We start from the raw sequence: 20,625 nt of genomic DNA, 5'->3' as shown, positions 1-20,625 counted from the left end.
GTTTGGCACATTTCTAACCTGAGTGGATGAGCGAGTGCCCGCCTCCTGTCAGCAGCACAACTTTAAGTTACTGTGCTAATGTCAGGCATTGTGGTCTCTCACAACACACTTTCCTTAGCTCTTGTAGAGATAGTCCAGCACATGAATGGCAGCTTGTCTTGGTGCGTTGATGGGGCAGCAGCTAAGAATACCATAGGTACCATTGTGCTCCGCATTGAGATGGTTCTAGTATCCCTACTCCTATTTTTTAGTATATGATTTTTGCTGGATAATGTTCTCCATGTGCTTGAGAAGGCTGTGTATTCTGCTGCTGTCGAAAGCAATGATACATTTATGAATGTTTATAACCATTTGGTCCATAATATCTATCTTTACATCTGCTGTTTTCATGTTGATCTCATTGTTTTTAGAGAAATTTATCTGTATTAAATATCTATTATTGAAAATGAAACATTGGAGTCTTGATCTATTTTTGTATCGCTGTAAATTTTTCCATGCATATCTGTCAACATTAAATACTCTGATGTTCAGGACACTTTTATTTACAAATATTGGATTCTCTTGATTGATTCACGTCAGTGACATTGGTGTTATTATGTAGTTTCTGACTTGAAAGCTATCTTGCCTAATATACTCTCAGGTAGCCCTGCTACAGTTGTCTCATATGCAGCATATTTTTTGATCTTGAAGAATAGTGTTGGATCATTTTTAATTTCAAGCATGATAGATCATTTGACTAGAGAGTTTATTCTTTTACATTTAAAGTAATGATCAGTTTATGAGGACTTCTTATTGATATTTTAACTTGTTTATTTTGTAATTCCTTTGTTTTTTCCCAATTTTCCACCTTCCTTTATGATTTGCTAAAACTCATAGTAGCATGTTTTGATTCCTTTATTCTGATCTTCTGTGTGTATACTAGAAAGAATTTTCCCTTTAATTAATCATGAGGTTGATATAAACATACTTATAACATTTTATTTTAAGCAAACATAATTTAAATATAGACACATGTAAGACTCTACACTTCTCTCCTCCATCTTTTATGCTCTTGATGTTTTATACACTATAACCTTTTTAAAAATTAGCATTACTGGAACCATATTTTTAAATACTTTTGCTTCTAGCTTTTGTACTAAAGAAGAGAGTAGTTCATATACCATATGTCTTAATCTGTGTATTTACTTTTAACCAGTGAGCTTTATGTTTTCAGACTTTTATGTTGTTTGTGTAGAGAATCCCTTGCCATTCCTCTTGAGAAAGATCTAATAGCAATGAATTCCATCAGCATTTGTTGATCTGGGAATATTTCTCTCATTTTGGGACAGCAATTTTCTGGGTAGAGTAGTCCCTATAGTTGTGGGACTTGTAAGCATTTCAAATGTATTGTCCCATGCCACAGTTAACTCACAAGGATCTGTTGAGAACTCCTCTGATAGCAGCATAGCAGCTCCTTGGTAGAGGTCATCACTTTTCTCTTATTGTTATAAACAGTCTTTAACTTTCTTTGATCATTTAGTTATCATTAAGTATAGTATTTTATATTTAATGTTGCTTAAAACCCTTCTCTTAATCTAAGTGTCCATGTTTCTCCCAATATTTATGGGTTTTTGAGATAGTATTTCTTTGAATAGACTTCTCCTCTCTCTCTCCTTTCCTTTATCTCTATCCCCTCCTCTCCTTTCCTTCTTTCTCTTCCTCTACATTACTCTCCTTCCTCCTAAGATGCTATAATTTATTTACTCATGCATTCAGTGGTATCACATTAGTCCTTTTGCCTCTGCGCATCACTACACTAAGCTTAAACAGGCTTATATGACCTCACTAATCACCCCTGGCGCAGGACAGACTGTTGGTGACGGTCCTTGCTGGATCTTTCAGTTCTGCTGTTTGCTTCTTCGGTTCTGGGACTTCAGTTTGGTTTGTTTGTACTCTATTTCATTTCTAAATTTCCAGTTTCATCGTGCATTGTTGCTCTGATCTTATGTAGTTTCCTGTTGGTATTTTCTTGCTATTAACTAAGGTTTTCCAAGGAATTTGTTTCTGGATCTTTGTTTTTTTTTTTTTTCCTTTTTTTCGGGGCTGGGGATCGAACCCAGGACCTTGCGCTTCCTAGGCAAGCGCTCTACCACGGAGCCAAATCCCCAACCTGGATCTTTAATTTCCTATAACGTTTCATATTTGCTAAATTGTCCATTACCTGCAAAACCTTGAATGTCAGCATTTGAAAAAGAAAATATTTCTTCCAGTATTTACTAATTGGTTTTGGCAAGAAAATTTCTTAACCTTTTTTGGTCTCCGGTCTCTGGTAGATATAAATGCCTTTAAGATGCTGGTCAAGTAAGGCTGATCAGGTCATGTGACTGCTACCATGTCCATATTGGGTCTGTTATTACCAGGGGAAACATTCTTAGAAGTGGAGCTCTGTTGGAATGAGGCTTCATTATGGCCCTCAGATGACAGGACAGTCACTACACATGCTGCTGTGGCTTCCTCTAGGTACCTTAGACAGCCCCCACCAGGCTCTTGGGTAAGTTTTTGGGCAATGAATATTGGCCTTTGTCCATATGAGGTACATGGGAACCAAGTCACAAATCAAAGCCAGTTCCACCGCTGAGGCCATGGTCTGCGGTCCTGCCACTGGGAATTAGACAGGTATATTTCTAGCCTCTGCATTTCTAAAAGGGCACAACACTGCTTTACATTGATGGATAAAATGGGCTGCAGACACATTTCAGGGCCACATCAGGGTCTACAAACTGGGACCATGTTGGAAGGCCTGTTACCTGAGACCTGGCGGCCATGACTCTTCCTGTCTCACTTGCTTGAGGTTTTAACGATGAGATTAGAAGTAAACATGGCGGTAGTAGCCACAAGGTAGGCAGAGCAACTTTTGACCCTGGAGTAGGGCTGACACAGACTTCCAACCTAACGTCTGAAATTAATTCTGTATCTCAAAGCATCTCCTTTTCTCTGCCTTGGGAAATCCTCACTCCCCATGTTCACCACCATTTACCGTAGGGGGAAGCTTCTCTAAAATCGAAAGCAACGTTTGCCTATCAGCCCGAGTGTGGATAATTAGAAGGGGTTTTGCTGTGTTGTCAGTTCAGTTAAATATCAGTAGTAAATGCATTGGCTAGGCCTGGAACCTCATCAGCCCTGGGTGGTTAGCTGAACTTACAAGGCATGAGTAGTGCACTCCTCAGAATCCCTTCCAACCCACCACATGGACCCAGCCCTAAACAAAACATTGATACCACTACCTTTAGGCACTGTGGAAGACAGAACAGAAAGAATATGTGTGGAAGATAGGGTGAAGGGCTACAAAATGATTCCTCTAGATTCATATGGTTGCAGCCATTAGCTCACAACTGTACTGTTCTGGGTCCACACAATACCCAGTAGGAAGTGAAGGAAGGAGGCAGAGTGCTCATGGGGCCCTGAGGGTATGTATTCCATACATGTGTGAAATCACTTTAAACAGTTTAATCTTACAATATTAACAATCAAAAAGGCCCTTTAAAGTTTTGACCCTTCAGTGCTTTACAGCCTCTTACCTATATCCCAAAGATGCTAGTTTGTAGAAAGGTACTAAATTATTGCTATTATAGTTGCAAGAAGGGAGGCTGTGTGTGTGTGTGTTGTGTATGTTGTGTGTGTGTATGTTGTGTGTGTGTGTGTAGTGTGTGTGTGTAGTGTGTATATGATAGGCACGTGTGATATGCACATGGGTGGGTGGGAGGTGCATGTGCACACATATGTGTGTCTGGCATATGCACATGAATATGGGTGCACAAACAGAAGCCAAAGGAGAGTGCAGTGGGTATCCTGCTTTATGACTTTCTATCTTATTCCTTAGGATTTCTTACTAAACCGGGGCATAAGCTGGCACCCAGGGAGCGCCTCCTATTTCTGTCTCCCACTTACTGCCCAGGGGTTGCGGGAACATATCTCCGGATTTTTACATTAGTGCTGAGATTCTGATTCTCACTGTCCCCCAGACCATCCCTCCAGGGTTCTCTTTTTCTACCATGTTGCTGGCACCCAACTCCCTACTTCTCGGAACACTTTAGATGTTTCCATTGAACAAAAATCTATCATTGTGTATTCACCAGTCAATATTATTAATTATATCACAAAGGTATTCTTGGAAACTAAGGATCTTAAAGTGCAGTCTCTGTCCTCAGGGATCCTATGGTCTTAGCACACATATGTAAGGTCATCAGTACAATGTAAGAACACAGCTCATCTCATACAGCGGGACATACGTAAGTAACATGCAACCTTCTGTTTAGAAGTGAACTGAGTATGTCTTGGAAGATGGGGGTCTTAGACAGTATCTGACTTACACCAAAATTGTTTTACTAAAATCAATTTTAATAGTACTAAATCTCTCCTCGACTTCTAAAAGAAGACAGGTAAGCAAATGAGATAGGTGGGTCTCAATAAGCAGGGGAACAAGTACAGTTCCATTGTAAATAATTTACTTGTTCGATGACTGTAAAGGAAAATCAAACAGGAATATTTGTTGAGAACCGAGGGTTTCAGAAAATGAGTGTATTAGTGATCTTTAGCGTAAAATTCATTTTTAGGATCCTTTAAAAAACTAACTTGCCATTTTTCTCAAAAAGAAAGAAAGCAAACTATCTGATCAGGTAAGTGCCTGCTTTCCCTCTCTTCCCTTTGTGGCTCCTTGGAAAAACGAAGTCCTGAGTTACAAACCTCATGTGCTCTGCCCTAACAGTCAGCATTTAAATCAATGGTATTTACTAAAGAGCTCAAAATATATTGTATAAATACATGAAATCTTTAAAACATAGAAAAATAGTTAATAAATGATTCATGGAATAGAAATATTTTTGAATTAGAAATAAACACTAAATGGAAATGAGCAAAAAGAAAAATTGTAAAAGTGTACATTCATAATTAAATTTTTCTATAGTTAATGGATAGAAATATTTCACAGACTCTCCAAGTTAGAAATTAGGGCTTCAAAATACCACTTAACACAAAATCCTAGTTAGTGGAGATAAACTTGAATATAACTTTTTTTAATTTTGTAATTATATTTATGTACAGAAAACTTAAGTGTACATTTAACCCAGCTTAGTGGCGAGTTCTTTAGCCTTTGCCTTTTCCGGCTTGGCAATGCGAGCCACAGACTTAGGACCCAGGACGTTGCCTCCCCATGGCGGCGGATCTCGTCACATCTGTCATTATAATTGGTCCTAATAGCTCCCACCAGCTTAGCCAGAGCACCCTTGTCTTCCGAGTTAACCTGTGTGAAGGTAACAGTGGTGCTTGTCTTCCTGTGGACCAGGCGCCCCAGCCTGGCCTTTCCCTTGGTGATGCAGTAGGGCACCCCCATCTTTTGACAAAGGGCAGGCAGGAAAACCACCAGCTCAATGGGGTCTACATCATGGGCAATCACCACCAGCTGAACCTTCTTGTTCTCCACCAAGGTGGTGACTGTATTGACCCTTGCTCAGAGGACAGGTGGTCTCTTAGTTGGGACGTCCCCTTTGCCAGCAGTTTTCTTCTCAGCTCAGGACAGCAGCCTCTGCTTCTTCTCCTGCTTTGTCTCTGGCCTGTACTTGTGGGTGAGCTTAAGCAGCTGAGTCGCTGTTTGCCTGTCCAGGGCCTGGGTGAACTGGTTGATGGCAGGAGGTACTGTGAGCCGCTTATAGAGGATGGCTCTTTGCTGCTGCAGCCTGATGTAGCGGGGCCATTTGACGAAGCACGTGAGATCTCTTTTGGGCTGGATGTCCTGCCCAATGCCGAAGTTCTTGGGCCTTTTCTCAAACAAAGGATTGACCATCTTTTTAGCCTCCTGTTTCTTGACCACGGAGGGGGCCGGGGCCACCTTCTTCCCCTTGGCCTTCTTTCCTTTGGGCATCTTGCTCGGCTGGAGGAGAGAGCTGAATTTAACTTTTTAATGACTTTCTGTACAAGACAAAGATATTTTCCGAGCCGAAAAATGAAAATATGAGATAAAAAATATTCTCAAACACCATTTCACCTTTCCTGGTGGCTACAATTGTGCTTTTCTGTGGTGTATTTTTGAAAGGTGTTTTAATGAAGGCATCAGAGTATAAGAAGCTTAGAGACTCCTGGGGCTGTAATTATCTGGTTTGTTTTGAATCAGACTGTCTGTAGTAGTCTAGTACTTTAATAAGGTCTACAAGGACTAGAAACAGTGAAGAGATGAATTATGAAAACCACTGTCAACCTGAACAAAAGAAGGAAAAAAGCCAACTCATAAAATAACATAGGAGAGTCCTACAAATGTATGGATTATTATTTACAATACAACTCCTGTAAATATAAAGACCAGGAAATGTGGTTCAGCTAAGGAAGGTTCTGTCCACATATAATTCATTATCTAAACAGAAATGCAGAGATGTTCATTTGTTTCAACTAACAAAGTGGAGATGTGCATGATCTTTAAACATAGCTATTTCAGGAAGAAAAGCTAGCCCCCCCCCCCAGAATCTATATTAATGAGTTTATATTAATGGGTGATTTTACCAATATATTCTGTATCTAGAATTATAAACTGTTATTCAGTTCCTAACTAGTTTTCTGGCATTAAACTATAAAGCTGCCATTAAGAATGTGAATCCAATAAAGGTAAAAATACCAAGGAGATGATCTTCATTTTGATGGTGAGGCAAATACAAATGTCACACAGTTCGGCCGTTTCTTCTGCTCTCCCTTGCTGTGAGAGCATACTCCTGGAAGGAGGCTATCTTGTCATGTATAATCTGTTATTAGAGATTATATATATATATATATATATATATATATATATGCAGAGAAAAGCTGCTAATTATGGAGGCAAGATAAAGCAACACCGTGGCCTAGTTTCATATTTTCCAATATGCGTTCGAAAGGGAGGGCTCTGGCTATCTGTTCCAACTATTAAGTACACGAGTAGGATCACTTTCCATAACATTAAAATACCCCTTGTCTCAGATCTTTTCCTGCAGTCTTACATTGCCTGGCATTCTTCCTATACTTTCTTTCTGAGATCAGTGTCTTGATCAGCTCACACATGTCACTGCTGTAACAGCTATCCTTCCAATTATCACTTAGCCACAGCATTTCTTAGACTCCAATAGCCTTCATTGCATTCAGCACCCAGGCCCTGGCACAAAGGTGGCCACAATTCTGCTCAAGCTTGCAGGGTTCCAGGTGGAAGGCACAGGCCAAAGGAGTCAGAAAGTCTGCCAAGTGATTTCAGAGTCCAACACGCAGTAGATCTAGGCAAAAATGTGTCTGGTCACATAGTAAAGTATTGGAGTGTCTAAAAACATGGCAGCCAGGATAATCCTCACAGCTATTCTAAAGCCCCTAAACACCACCTGACTAAACACTGTTCAACTGGCTTAGAGAGGACTTTGGAAATCTGAGTGCAAAGAGCCCAGGAGTCATAACTCAGTCTTAGGCCAAAAGTCCAAAGGGTAATTTTTTTAAAGTATAAAGGTTTTATATAATTTTTTCACTTAGAATTTAAAATATATTATAATTTTTAAAATGCCTGTGAGAGCAATGAAACCCATCCGATGGAAAACGAGCTATCTCTGCTTAGCTTCAACTGTAAAACTGGGAAATCTGCACACATGAGAGTAAGGGGTTATCAAGTTCATTGTATACACGGGGCTAATGTCATTGTGGGGCATGATGAATAAAAGGTAATGAGGATTAAATATTTACCACACTAGGGAGGAACCCTTTGCCTTCTTTTTGAAATTAAACACTACACCAAGTATACATTAGGTTGATTTTATTATCCTTAATGAACTGTTTGTAACATTTTACAAATCTTCAGACTGTTCAAGAAATAGAGTAACAGCAATAAATACACCAAAACGTGAGATCACTCTGATGAAGGAAGACAAAGGAAAAAGAAAAAGGGAAACACCTGGAACAAGACATCAGCTCTAGATCTGAAGTAAAAACTGAGCAGACCTCTTTATGACGTCCACACACAACCAAGGGTAACTCAAGCCATAGAAATACATATGGAGTTTTGAGCTTTACCTTTCTGGGAAGTTTCAAAAGACAATATTTTACCCCCAAATGTCTAAAACCCTATAAATGGCTATCGATGGTGGAGGATTCAAATCTATAGAAACTGGCCTGACAGTAATTGGCCAGAGCAAAGCAGAACTCCTATCCCTCCGTCTATGTGATCTTTGTGACAATCCGTGAATTATAAAAGGGCATGATTCCTGTTCAACTGCAGAAATTCATAAAAATGGGTTTTATAAAGTTTCAAGGTCATGTGTATTCAAAAGTGCACATAGCTGTGCTTTAGTCAATGACTCCATTGGTTCATTGATAGCTTTGCCTTCAAGATATATCCAAACTATGTACAAAGGATCCACAAAGGTCAACAATTTGTAACCAAAATTCTCTGGTTTACATATGCAAAAGTCTGCATTGGCTTTCAATTTAAAAATTTAAGAAAGTAGTGAGTACTGTCGGTTTATCACTTGGGTTAAGAAAAAGTAGATGGCTTCAACTTTTTACTGGGAACTGTGAACAGCTCGCAATCGAGAAGTCACATTCCTCTGATTAGGAAAGATAAACTGCCCAACACTCCCAATCAAAAACCGCATTCTAGTGGGTTTTTTTTTTTAAAGTATTTTGTGAAGCTAAAATTCTTTAAAAGCCCTTAGGATACCTCATCTCACTTCCACTTAGACAAGAATGAGTGAAGTCACTGTCGTACTTGGACCATATACTCACGTTTGTGTGTATGTCATCGCCCAGTTGAGACATGAAACCCTTTCAAAGGTGAGGATATATACTTAAAGTGTTGAGCGGGTGCAGCAATTTACCATATAGTTCCTAACCTCATTCCAATATAAGCAATTTATCAATATCTTGTGGATTCGAAAAACAACACACACACACACAAATGTTACATGCAAAAACTCCTTGTTCCAACGTGAAACACTAGGTCTATATTTCTTAAGCGCCCATCTGTTTAATTTGGCTAACAAAATGTACATGGAAGAAAGATGTTATTAATCCTAACGCAAGTCTGAGACAAGGCACTTCCACAGAGTACTAACTCCTTAAACTTCTCCAGGTTGGGGTTTTTTTCTTTGTTTGTTTGTTTGTTTGCTTTTTGTTTTTTGTTCGTGTTCATGCTGTGTATGATCGATTTCTGTGTGGAACCAATAAAAAGCCTCCTCTGAAAGTGAGCCGTGTCACTCTACCCCCAGTAGTAAGCCTATGTGTTACCCAAACATATAAGGAGAGGGGTAATGTATGAGAAACATAGGCAAAGGCCTTTGCATTCTTTGTTAAATGCAGAAAGCCAAGAGAGTTAAGACAGATAGATATTTCAGAAGTGGTTATAGCAAAAGCGGGCTGGTCTGTTGTCTCAGGAGAAGAGCTCCTGACTTCCATTGCCTAAGTTTCTACCATTTCACAGAGTTTGAGTGGCTTGAAATTGCTTATATGGTAGGGGGTGAGAAGAACCACTTCTTCCTACCAAAAAAAAGGGAGGGTGAGCTGCTGTACAAATGTGTCCTCATGAAAAACTATAAGTAAGACAGGATAGTTGATGGTATCAGAGAGCTTTTCTGTTTAGGAGAGTTGAGAACCCATAATTGAAAACAGCTCCTGAGTTCACACTGAGAGAACAGTACTAACCACACTGGCAAGTGACGCTGCAGGGCACAGGAGACAGGGAGCAGGTCCCCTGGAACCCCAGACTGTTCTTCTCTCATCGTTCCAAAGTGTCCACACTCAGCAGTGTAACTCAAAGCCTGGAGATCTTTTTTTTTTTTTAAATATCAGGGAATTGGTCTTTCTTTTCCTGTCCAATTACACAAAATATCCATTTCTTTTTGTCTCCACAGTCTGTTCATTTCCCGGCATTCTAAAGAAGAGTTTTTATATTTTAAATCAAATTTGACAGTTTGTAAATGATTGATTTTGAATGGGGGAGAATCTCAACAAAAATATATTTAAAAAAAACAAAAAACCAATGTTAGCCTTTACGGATTCGTGAACCTTAAACTCAAAACCTCCTCTCAGCTGGCAACTAAGGTCACTTCATTCGAAATAAAAAAAAAAAAAGACAATATCAGAGTTTTCATTTCTCAAATTTCTACACAAGTCAGTATCTTATTTACTCTATAAACCTACATCCCCAAATAACCAGAATCGGGTCTCCTCCTCTAACGAACTGGGGAGCTTCCTGCCCATGTTATAGGAGCACAGGATTTACTTTGGTGGTGACAATCCACAAGCCATTAATCTTAAAAAAAGAAAATGCTGTTGGTCTCTAGCATCCATACAAATATTTATCAAGTTGTTTTTAAGCGTAGGCAGGGAAGGGCACCACAGTCACAGTGCACGAGGATGAGGCCTGAAGAAAACACCTACTTTTCTAAGACCAAGGCAGAGGCAGGATTCTGGAAAGCGACTACTACACATTCCACAGCTGTGTTCTGAAGAGCCAGGACCAACCAGCGAACTGAGCAACATCTTCAGGGAACATCTTCACGTTGTTTTGCATTTTGATAACTTTATCACCCAAAAAAACCAATGAAAGAAAAAGAACAGGCCAGAGAGGACATTTCCGATTTTCGAGTGATTATTTTCCCATCCACTTTGCTCGAGGCGTCTCAATGGCCCGTGAGATTTTGCTCAGTCTCCGCTTCCTAAGAGGTTTACACTGCAATTTACAAGAAGCAAGAATACACACCGTGAGACGACGGAGACACATGCCTCCCGCACAGCTCTCACAATTAGTTTATGGGAATCAGTGGGCGTTCCTCTCGTTTCTTCCAGATGTTAGTCTTGCTATCTCTTTTGGCTAGCGGCAGTGGCCGGCCCCTTTTTTTAGTGGGAGACACGTTGGCTTCAAAGTCTTCCACGGTACTCTTGCTTCCTGGAGACTCTTCCCTAGGGTGCTCGATGATAACCCCGCCCCCTCCATCCAAGATGTGCCTCAGCGCAGGGTCCTCGGGGGAGCAGACAGTGGTTCCACTCTCGCTGCTGCTCAGGTCTAAGTCTTCCAGGTAAAGGATCTTGGGCTGATGCATGCTCTTTATGAACGTTTTCTCCCTCTCCAGCTTCCTGCTTAACTGATGCTCGTTCATATCGACCCCAGAGTCGAGGCTCGTATCATTGCTCTGGGTTCTCTTACCTTTCTTCAGGTCTATAAAGGAATGTCTCACTTGGGCCACAGGCTTTCCATCGAGAGACACAAACCAAGCCCTGGGATGCGGAGAGGGCTTACCTTTGGACAGCTCAAGGAGGGTCTGTTCTGAAATTCCTTGAAGTTCCGACGAAAAGGGGGTCATCACAACTGCTTCATTTAGAGTTCCAGGAACAGACACTGACTCCAACAAGCTGTTGGAGTATCGGCTCCAATCCGAGGTCTGGGACGGCAAGCTCTGCTGGCCTTCAAGTACGATGTCTTCTTCTCTGGCATCCGGGTCCTGTGTGTGAGAATGCATTGGCATTTTGGGCAATGTTTGTGTAAAGTTCTCTCTGTTCACTGGTTCCATCAGTTGGCCATAGACCAATTGTCCCTTTCTTGGTAAAGTGGCAGACTTGGCGGCATGTAACTGGTCTGGCATGGAGAAGAGGTCAGACGTCTGAAGGATGGCGATGGGCTGGCTGTATATGTGCATGAGCTGCTCTGGAAGGTGGGAACGCCCATACACCTCATCATTCCCCGTAAGATACCTCTTTTCCTCCTGAGCGTCACCCAGTGATGGAGAGAGATTGTTGTTCATATGTTTAGGCTGTTTGCTCCCTATACTTGGCTCCAAAGACTGTGTTGGGTTTCGTGAATAGTTATTGTGATTAACTGACAGAAAGGAAACATCTTCATTGTAGATTTTAAAATTGTCCCGAGTTTTCACCATGGAAATTCTTTCTTCTGTCTCTGTCTTTGTGGTTTCCTTTTTCTGGGGACTGTAGGAGGAAGTTTTGGCATTAAACAGCTGCGGTTTATCCTCAGCTTTCAACGCAACTTTGACTGAGCTGATATGATTTATGTGTGTTGTAGATGTTGTCTGATCTCTCTTGAGGATCTCAAGCTTAGTGATATTCCTTTCTCTCTTCTGTGGTGTTCCATACTTCTCCCTAGATTAGAAAAAGAAAAGGCAAAAGATACTCAAAGTTACAATCTGTAAGTTTCATCAAAGAAAAGTATACCAAAATATACAAATACATATTTTATGATATATTAGAATACATTTGTTTTGCTTTTCAATCTGAGCTGTAAAGTTGAAGTTACAAGCAGATAAGAATCCCGGGCACAGAATTCAGGTCCTTTGGAAGAGCAGGTGAGTTTTTGGTTTTAGTTTTAGTTTTAGTTTTTATGTTGTTGATGTTGAAAATAGATACTTCTCTCGTATAGTATATCCCACCACAGTGTCTCCTCCTGGCTCCCCTCTAACTCTCCTCCCCCAAACAGATCCACTCTCCCTATGTTCCCTCTTCAGAAAATAGCAGGCCTCCAAGAGACAACGACCGTAACAAGAACATTAGGACAAGGCAAAAGCCCTCATAGAGGCTGGACAAGGCAAACAAATAGGGGAAAAGAGCCCCAAGAGAAGGTAAAAGAGTCAGACACACCCGTCCCCACTGTTAGAAGTCCCACAAGACTACCAAGGTACAACCATAATGCACACAGAGGACCGGTGCAGACCTCTGCAGGCCCTGTGCTTCCAGTATTTTTAACCACTCAGCCATCTCTCCAGGTCCTAAACAACGGTTTCTATGAGTGAAGTTTATAATGCATAATATACTGAAGATGCTATTATTTGACAGCTCTGTGTCTACACATAAGGATTAGCGTTGTTCTTACCTGCAGTAACAAAGCAGTGCAGCCAAACATACAATGATGATGACAATCGTTCCCCCTAGGATGGCTGTAAGGAACGCTGTGTGGTAGCCAATGACGTTTGGGAAATCTTCATTTATACCCAAATCTGCACGAGTCCATGGAAACACAGAAAAATGGCATGTATTATTTCGGGGCTAGACTTTTAGTTTTGTCTGGGTGAGACAGACTGAGTGTGTGTGTTCACTTCTGTTGGTTTCCTTCCTTCCTGTGGTGGATTTCTGTGAGTCAAGTACATCTTTTGTGCCTTGTGGTATTAATCAACTGACCTGCTCTGACCAGTGAATTCTGCATGACTACAGAAATAGCTTTTTCCAAAATACCACTTGCCCTCCTGAGATTTAACCTTCTGCCTAATATTGCATCCTTGTGAATGCCTTGCCTTCAGAGCACTTAAAATCATGCATCCAGTCTGTTTCCCTACTGTGTTGTTCAGCCTGCTTCCATTTAACTTACCTTTAAGGAAATAATGTAGCCAATTTCACTATGCCTTGGAATTCCCATGTAATTTACTTTTACAAAATAAACTGAATACATAGCTTTAATCTCAGATCATCCCCCCGCCCCTGCCCTGCCTCTCCTTTGTGAATCTTCCATGCTCCTGACCCAGAATAATGTATGTTCATTGTGTTATATGTTTTTTCTGGAAGAAGTCAATATGTTTAAAGCAACTTAAAGAAAACATTTGCCATAAATGTCGGAAGCTGATAGCATCTGTGGATACAGGTTGATAGCATCTATTTACAGTTTGGAGTGTTACTTGGGGTCAGTAAATTCTTTCCTCGTAAATGCTGGTTAAAAAAAAAAGAAATTAAGACAAGAGATTCCTCATTTGTTTCCCACACCATATTCTCTGTGCTCTCCAATACTTATAGAACAAATCCCTTTGTTAGAATCAGACAGAGGATACAGGGAGAGAATGGAGAATCCAAAATTGGGATCGCTTTTGGTTTAAACTTCTCCAAGAGGAAGAACCATTTTCTTTCATGTGGCATCAAAGCATGTGATGTGGTTGACTTATCTTGCTAAGGCACTCTGACATGTGACATGTGACATCTGACATGTCCCAGAACGCATCAACCTGAGTCCTAAAATAACCATGCCAGGCCCAAGAGCAGAGCATTCGGCCCCAAACACAGAGGCACTTAAAAGTTAAATACATAATGTAGCCGCTGAAATGGCCGACCACAGCACAACAGCTTGCTCTTACAGAACTGCTATCTGGCTGCTGAGACACGGCGAAAATAAAACCTGAAGGCCCCACCTTCCAAGCCTTACAATGAACATCAAAGAGATTCTTTCAGGACATTATAAAAAATGGGAACCCAAGCTATGAAGTACCAACATATAGAATGCAACTACAGGATTCTTATTTGAATTAGAATGATGGCCAGGTTGATAGAACCAGTCCAGCCTCCAGCATGTGAAAGGGTATTTCCCTATTCAGGAAGGTTTGGTGGGTTTTTTTTGTCTGTCTGTGTGTCTGTCTGTCTGTCTCTGTGTGTGTGTGTATGTGTGTGTGTGTGTGCATGCATGTGTGTGTGTGTGTGTGTGTGTGTGTGTCTGTCTGTTTGGTTGGTTGGTTTTTCAGCTTTATGGAGGCAAGTTCTTACCATATACTCAGGCTATTCTGGAACTGGCTATGTAGACCAAGCTGGCTTTGAACTCACAGAGACAGGCCTACATCCGCCAAGTGCTATGAATAAAGGCATCACTCTGCCTAGTTATATTCACGAAGATGTGAAGGGTTGAATACAGAATGTTTTTGAAATTTCTAAGGTATTTACTGACTGTGATAAATGTGGGGTTTCCGTAGATTCAGGTTCTCCATGTAATTGGCTACCATGTTAAATACTTTGTTCTAGACCAGCACAGATCATCCCTATTGAAGAATTCTTCGACAATGGCCACCTGCTTCCAGCCACCTTCTGATCAAACTGTCAGGTCACTGACCATTTTGTATATCATCTGTCTGCTCTTCCAAAACAAGCTGGAGACACTATTACCCAACAGTCTTTCTTCTCATGTCCCCGACCCCAGAGTCTTCCTCCTCAGGAAAACCAGGCATCATGTGAAGAAAGACTGGAAAATACTACAGTCAGTGGCTGCCACCCAGTGAAGACAGTTAAGTAGGCTCTGGAGCTGCAGAGACGAGATGAGGTTCACCAGGCTCTTCATTCTCCACCACGATCCTGTAAACTACACAAACCGTCTCCACCGTCTGAGAAGTTACTCAGCATGTCTCTTACAACCAGAGGCTCTGAGCTGGGAAGAATTTACTCATGAAAACATAAACTTAGAAAATACTCGAACAAACTTCAACTGTCATAGATTCATCAGACATGATAGCAAGAGACTTAGAGTTCATGGAGCTTAATTCTTTGGTCATGTCTACAAGAAGAGGGTGAGCTATGTCAGGTTCCATTCACCTGGAGGCTCACATCATCGGCACGCGACGAGCCTTAGTCTTGAAGATTACCTTGTTTCAGTTTACCTTACCTAAAGTGCTTGGGGATGGAGCTGCTATCCAGTAGCCCAAATGTGGCGCATCATAGGTCCAAATCAAATGGCCGTTATGCTCCTTGACTGTCCCCCAGTCATGATGCACCCAAGCACCTAAAACATGTGGCAAGTGAAAAGCAACAGTTGGTTATAGTTTTACTCTTTAGAGCTGAGGTATAAAACCAGGAGACTGCAGGTAGTCAGGTAAAGAATGCAGAATGTTTCAGAATTACAAACACCATGATACTAAACACGTATGGTGAGAATATTAAATGTTACATCACACTCACAATATAATACATACATAATAATATAATTTGAATTACCAGAACATAAAACCAGTATAACAAAGCTCAACTTCTGGACCCTGAGAGAGCTTTTTAAAGATAAACTAGATGAAAATAATAAAGATAAATTAGATTAAAGATATATTAGAAGAAAATTCTAATTTAAAGCTCAGACATAGAGTGCTTGGATCCCAGAGTTCAATCTCCAGGGACAGACATGTAACGAGAGAGAAATAAATCCCAGTTCCTTGACAGGTAGTAATTTGACACTTGCCCTCAAACTGTGGCTAAACACTTACAGCCTTTGTTTTGTGGCCTTATCACTTTAAGAACCATTGCTCTAATGCTACTGAGAGTTTCTCCAGAATGATGCCTTTTCTATCCCAGAGCCACATCTATGAATGAATCAGACTTCACATGCAGTTTTCAACAAGATATCCAAAATTAAAGCTGCTCACTGCAGGTCTGGTGCTGTAACTGGGAAGCAAGCCCTGACCTCATCTTACTTGCAATGGAGAATGGAATTGGGAGACCCAGGAGGAAAGGGTTAAATGACCAGTGTAGAACTCAGACTACAGTAGCCCCCGAGACTGGGTGAGTGTGGAGTTGGGGTGGGGGGCTCAGTCCCATTTGGAGTCCAGTGTCGTCCTACAAAATGTGCTTCACCGAGCCTACACGAGAATATACAGTCTCACATTCAATTTTTTAAAAGCCCAAACTGTCTCTTAACTTTAAAGAAGGTTGTCTACTCTGGTGAAATTTCATCACCCAGAGTAAAACGAATTCAGTCAAACCTAAACCTTTGATAAAGTGTTACATACAGATAGCTAAGACAGCTACTTAAAAGCTCCATATATATTGGTATTTTGGCTTATTATCCATAAATTTTAAAACAGGCGTATCATATATTATTTTTATCCTTCAGTGACAGATTTGTACATTTTCATGACATGCAGAAGAATTTCACAAAAATTTACAATGTGTAATATAAAACGGCATTTCCATCACCTCGGACACACAGGTCAATCACATGTCTATGACAGGGGTCTCTGGACTCCTCTCATTAGCTTGGAACATGTCAGACATTATTACAGGCAAGTTGCCCCACTGTATTATGGAACACCGGACCTAATTCCTCTGCACTGTTTTGTAGCCCTCGGCCCCGTGGAGGGGTTACTGAAGCATTGCTTACAATAGCCGATAGATAGAATCAACCAAGATGTCTACGGGGGGTAAATAAAATGTATGTATGTATTAATAAAATGTATTAGTTTAGCCGGTTATACAAAAGTCGATAAACTCAATCATTTGCCGTGATATTGATCAATTAATCTGAGATGTAAGGTAGAGAAATTTGGGATGAGAGAACCACCCCATCTATTGCTTTTAGTTTAAGTTAAATTTGACATAGCACGTATGATAAATCAACTTAGATTTTTTTCAAACGCTATTATCATCATCATTATTTTATTATCATTTGTGTGTGAGTGTGAGGGAGGTGTGATGTGTGGGTGCATGGCACAGGGCTTACATGGACATCAAAGAACAACTTCGTAGATTCGATTCTTTCCATTCGTGCATGCATTCCGTGAGGCAAACTCGGGTCGGCAGGCTTATGTAAACACCTTTCCCTGCTTAGGTATCTCATCTCAGTGAAAACACATTCACTCAAAGGAACGTTCAAGAAAGGTCCTTTGCCAGGAAGAATGATCAGAAACTTGAACCAAACGACACATTCTTCTTTAATATGAAGACACCGAGTCCCACGTCACTTAAACGACTCATCCCACATGACATGGCTGGTCCTCTCAGAAGTGAGTTACCGCTATGAGTTGCATAGTTTCCACTAATGTAAAGAACACAGACGTGCAGTTTTCTTTTACAGTGGACATCTGACTCTCCCCCCTTTCATTCTCAGTGGCAGAATCCACACATGTCCTGTGGATTCTTACCATGCTCTGTTCTCAGATGAAGTGGTGAGTTTGGGAACCCATACAACATCGACATGTGAGCTAATCCAGTGTGAAATGTGTGTATTCTTTGCGCACAAACTATTCTACAACACGGTACACTGAAGGGACTGTGCTGTGGCAGACACACGAAGCATGTCTGTCTTCACTATTCTTCCACCTGACTAAGTGCACTGTGAGAAGCTACAGCAGCAACACCCCTCTGTTGGGCCTTCCAGGGTCCTAGCTTAGAAAGGTGTTGACATAGAGGAAACGGTGAGAAAGGAGATAAAGGAAGTCCTGAAAACTATCCAGGGTCTGTAGCATTTGCACAAGCCTGTCCTGCCACATCTATCCATCCCTCCCTCCCTCCCTCCCTCCCTCCCTTCCTTCCTTCCTTCCTTCCTTCCTTCCTTCCTTCCTTCCTTCCTTCCTCTATTTATTAGAAACTCATCTCATACCATTATTTTATTTACATTGGAACAAGGGCAAAACTAAAAACAGCTCAACACACACAGGAAAAAGGGTTTCCCAGTTGCCATCTAGGAAGCAAAACGCAGTGGATGAAATTGGTACCTAAAGGAGCTCACCCCTCCCTCAATCTCTTGGACAACTGACTGTCATTATATTAGCATACATTTTTGATGGTCTTAACCAAGATTCCCAGTAAGTTCATCCTGCCTACTAAAATTTCCTGAGGAAAAAAAAGGTTTTTTTAATCTTAAATTATTTCTTACTCAAAATATTAGAGGACAAGACAGTGTGGATGAATAAGGTTGAGCTGTTTGCTTGTTCTTACATAATGTACACAATGGTTAATCTTAATTGTCAATTAGATGAGACCTAGAATCACCGTGGGAGGCGGGCTGCCTCTGACATGCCTGTGGGGAATGATCTCAAGAGGGTTAATCGAGGAGGTAGAAAGACATATATACCCACTGCGGTTGGCTCCAGTCACTGAGCTATGATCCTGAATGGTATAAAAGGAGAAAGCAAGCTAAGCAGTGACCTTCATCACTCTACTTCTTGACTGTGGATGCAACATGACCAGCTGCCTCAACCCCTCTTACTGTAGCTTCCCCACCATGATGGATGATAACCATTGTGCCTACAAGCCAAAATAAATCCCCTCTTGCTTAAGTTGCTTTAGTCAGGGTATTTTATTACAGTAAAGGAAAGCAACCAAGATAATGTATTAGTATCATTTCCCCTCAAAAACACATTTGCTGGTCCCTAGTGGGGACAGTTATGCCCTTATCAAACTGTACAAAATGAAAAATCTATATTCGTATCAAACTCTAAAATCAAATAACCAAATGCCTAGGAGAAAACTACCCCAATGATTTTCTCTTAGCTACCATACCTATCTTCATATTAAAGGTCCAAGCAGGTATCCGATCTCCTACGTTTACGTTACTTGTATGTAGGAGAGGAAGAGAAATATGGATGGGGCCAGCCACATTTAATTCTTTTCCTCCGGAATATATTTTCACACATATTGCAGCGTGAGGAGTCAACTCAACATTTTCAAAACCTAAAAGAGAGTAAAGCTTATTAAAACTATATACAAGCAGACATTTCATTCACAGAATAAATTGTTATGTTTCTAAAAGTTGTTTTCCTCTATTTCGTCATCGTTATCCACTCCAATAATTACTCAATTGGATGTACGTTAAAGATTTCAAAAATATAATCCAAAATATTTCATGAATAAGTATTGGCTGATAGTGTAACATTGACAAATCAGGCTACGCTTCAGTTGGTCTCGTTCTCTCAGAGTCATCTGATTTAAGGACACTGGGATCCAAGCGAATCCCAGGCCAGCAACATAGTCCCATAGGTAAATGTACTTGGTGCACCAGCCTGATAATCTGACTATGGTCCCTGCGACTGGGCTAAAGTTGACAGAAAACACTGACTCTCAAAACCTGTCTCCTGACCTCCACAGGCATGCTACGTTGAGAGCACATACTCTAATCCCTAAACCCCAAACATAACCTTTTTGAAACATTTTCTAAAAACCACTTTAGCCTCACAAGGGTCTGGAACTGTGTAATCCAATAGAGGGGCTGTCAGCTGCACACGGCCTTTATATAAAGTGCAGACCTTTGGTGCACCGATGACATCCCACGCTCAGGAAGCACAGGTGACCAGGGGCACCAGACTGGATGAAGCGGAGCAGTCCCCTTACAGAACTCCCAGTGTCTAAAGCAGGACTATGACAGGAAAGCTCACTGTGACCCTGCCCAGGCCTCAGGGTCTTTGTCTTGAACGCCTCCAGGACAACATGAGCTCGCCTGTGGCAGTCAGGTTGTAGTGTTCCTGTGAATGCCTTTATTTTGCATGTTCTCTAATTTACGTCTAGAAAATTGTCAGAGCTCTCAGACTGATGTCTTTAAGAAGCAGGCTTTGGGATAACCTGAGCAGGAACTGACTGGGAAAGTAACCCAGGAAACAACCTCTGATGAAGTGGAAGCGTAATCCACAGGGAGGAAGCCAATGAAGGAGAGTCAGCGAGGTAACTCCTGTCCAAGCCCACTAGTTAAATCAAGGAAATGGGAGTGTGTGTGTCAACTCTCATATACTCCGCATAAGGGCAGAGCCTGCTTCATAGACTAGGTAGTGCCCTCAAGCAGTGCCTGATGTGTGCAGTAGGAAACAGGCTTGTGACAGAAAAGTATGCCTCATCAGGCAGGTTCACTGATGGCATCAGTTTTACCTATAATTTACAATATATACTACTTATATAATGTACCCTCATTAATCTCATTTCTAGATGTAACCAAATGAACCAAAAAATTGACACAACTGATATACTCTCAATTATAGCATGTCTGAGGTAATTTTAAACAGTGGAGTTTCAGTTGGATTTTCAAAGACTAGTAGAAATGGTGGGATAAATGTGGCTGTGTTTTTAATTAAAATTAATTAAATAAAATTCTATTCATTCCTTAAGTTTTAAATCATAAGAGCCTAACACCAAAGCTGTGGGCTCTGGAAGAGA

General features: G+C 41.0%; 1 protein-coding gene and 1 pseudogene across 1 annotated transcript in view; both read right to left on the bottom strand.

The window, feature by feature from the left end:
• Positions 1–5,020: 5,020 nt before the first annotated feature.
• Positions 5,021–5,919, bottom strand: LOC147995551 (large ribosomal subunit protein eL8 pseudogene; annotated as a pseudogene).
• A 1,852-nt stretch (positions 5,920–7,771) lies between these two features.
• The window catches only part of Fam171b (family with sequence similarity 171, member B), a 55,294-nt gene continuing 42,440 nt past the window's right edge, over positions 7,772–20,625 (bottom strand). Inside the window, 4 exon segments of the mRNA NM_001430765.1 lie at positions 7,772–12,120; positions 12,848–12,971; positions 15,383–15,499; positions 18,985–19,155. Coding sequence (NP_001417694.1) covers positions 10,773–12,120; positions 12,848–12,971; positions 15,383–15,499; positions 18,985–19,155 — 1,760 coding nt within the window. The 3' untranslated portion in view covers positions 7,772–10,772.

Source organism: Rattus norvegicus, chromosome 3 (genome assembly GCF_021556685.1).
Source record: "Rattus norvegicus strain SHRSP/BbbUtx chromosome 3, alternate assembly SHRSP_T2T, whole genome shotgun sequence".
Taxonomy (NCBI): domain Eukaryota; kingdom Metazoa; phylum Chordata; class Mammalia; order Rodentia; family Muridae; genus Rattus; species Rattus norvegicus.
This window is presented reverse-complemented; position numbering and strand designations above follow the sequence as displayed.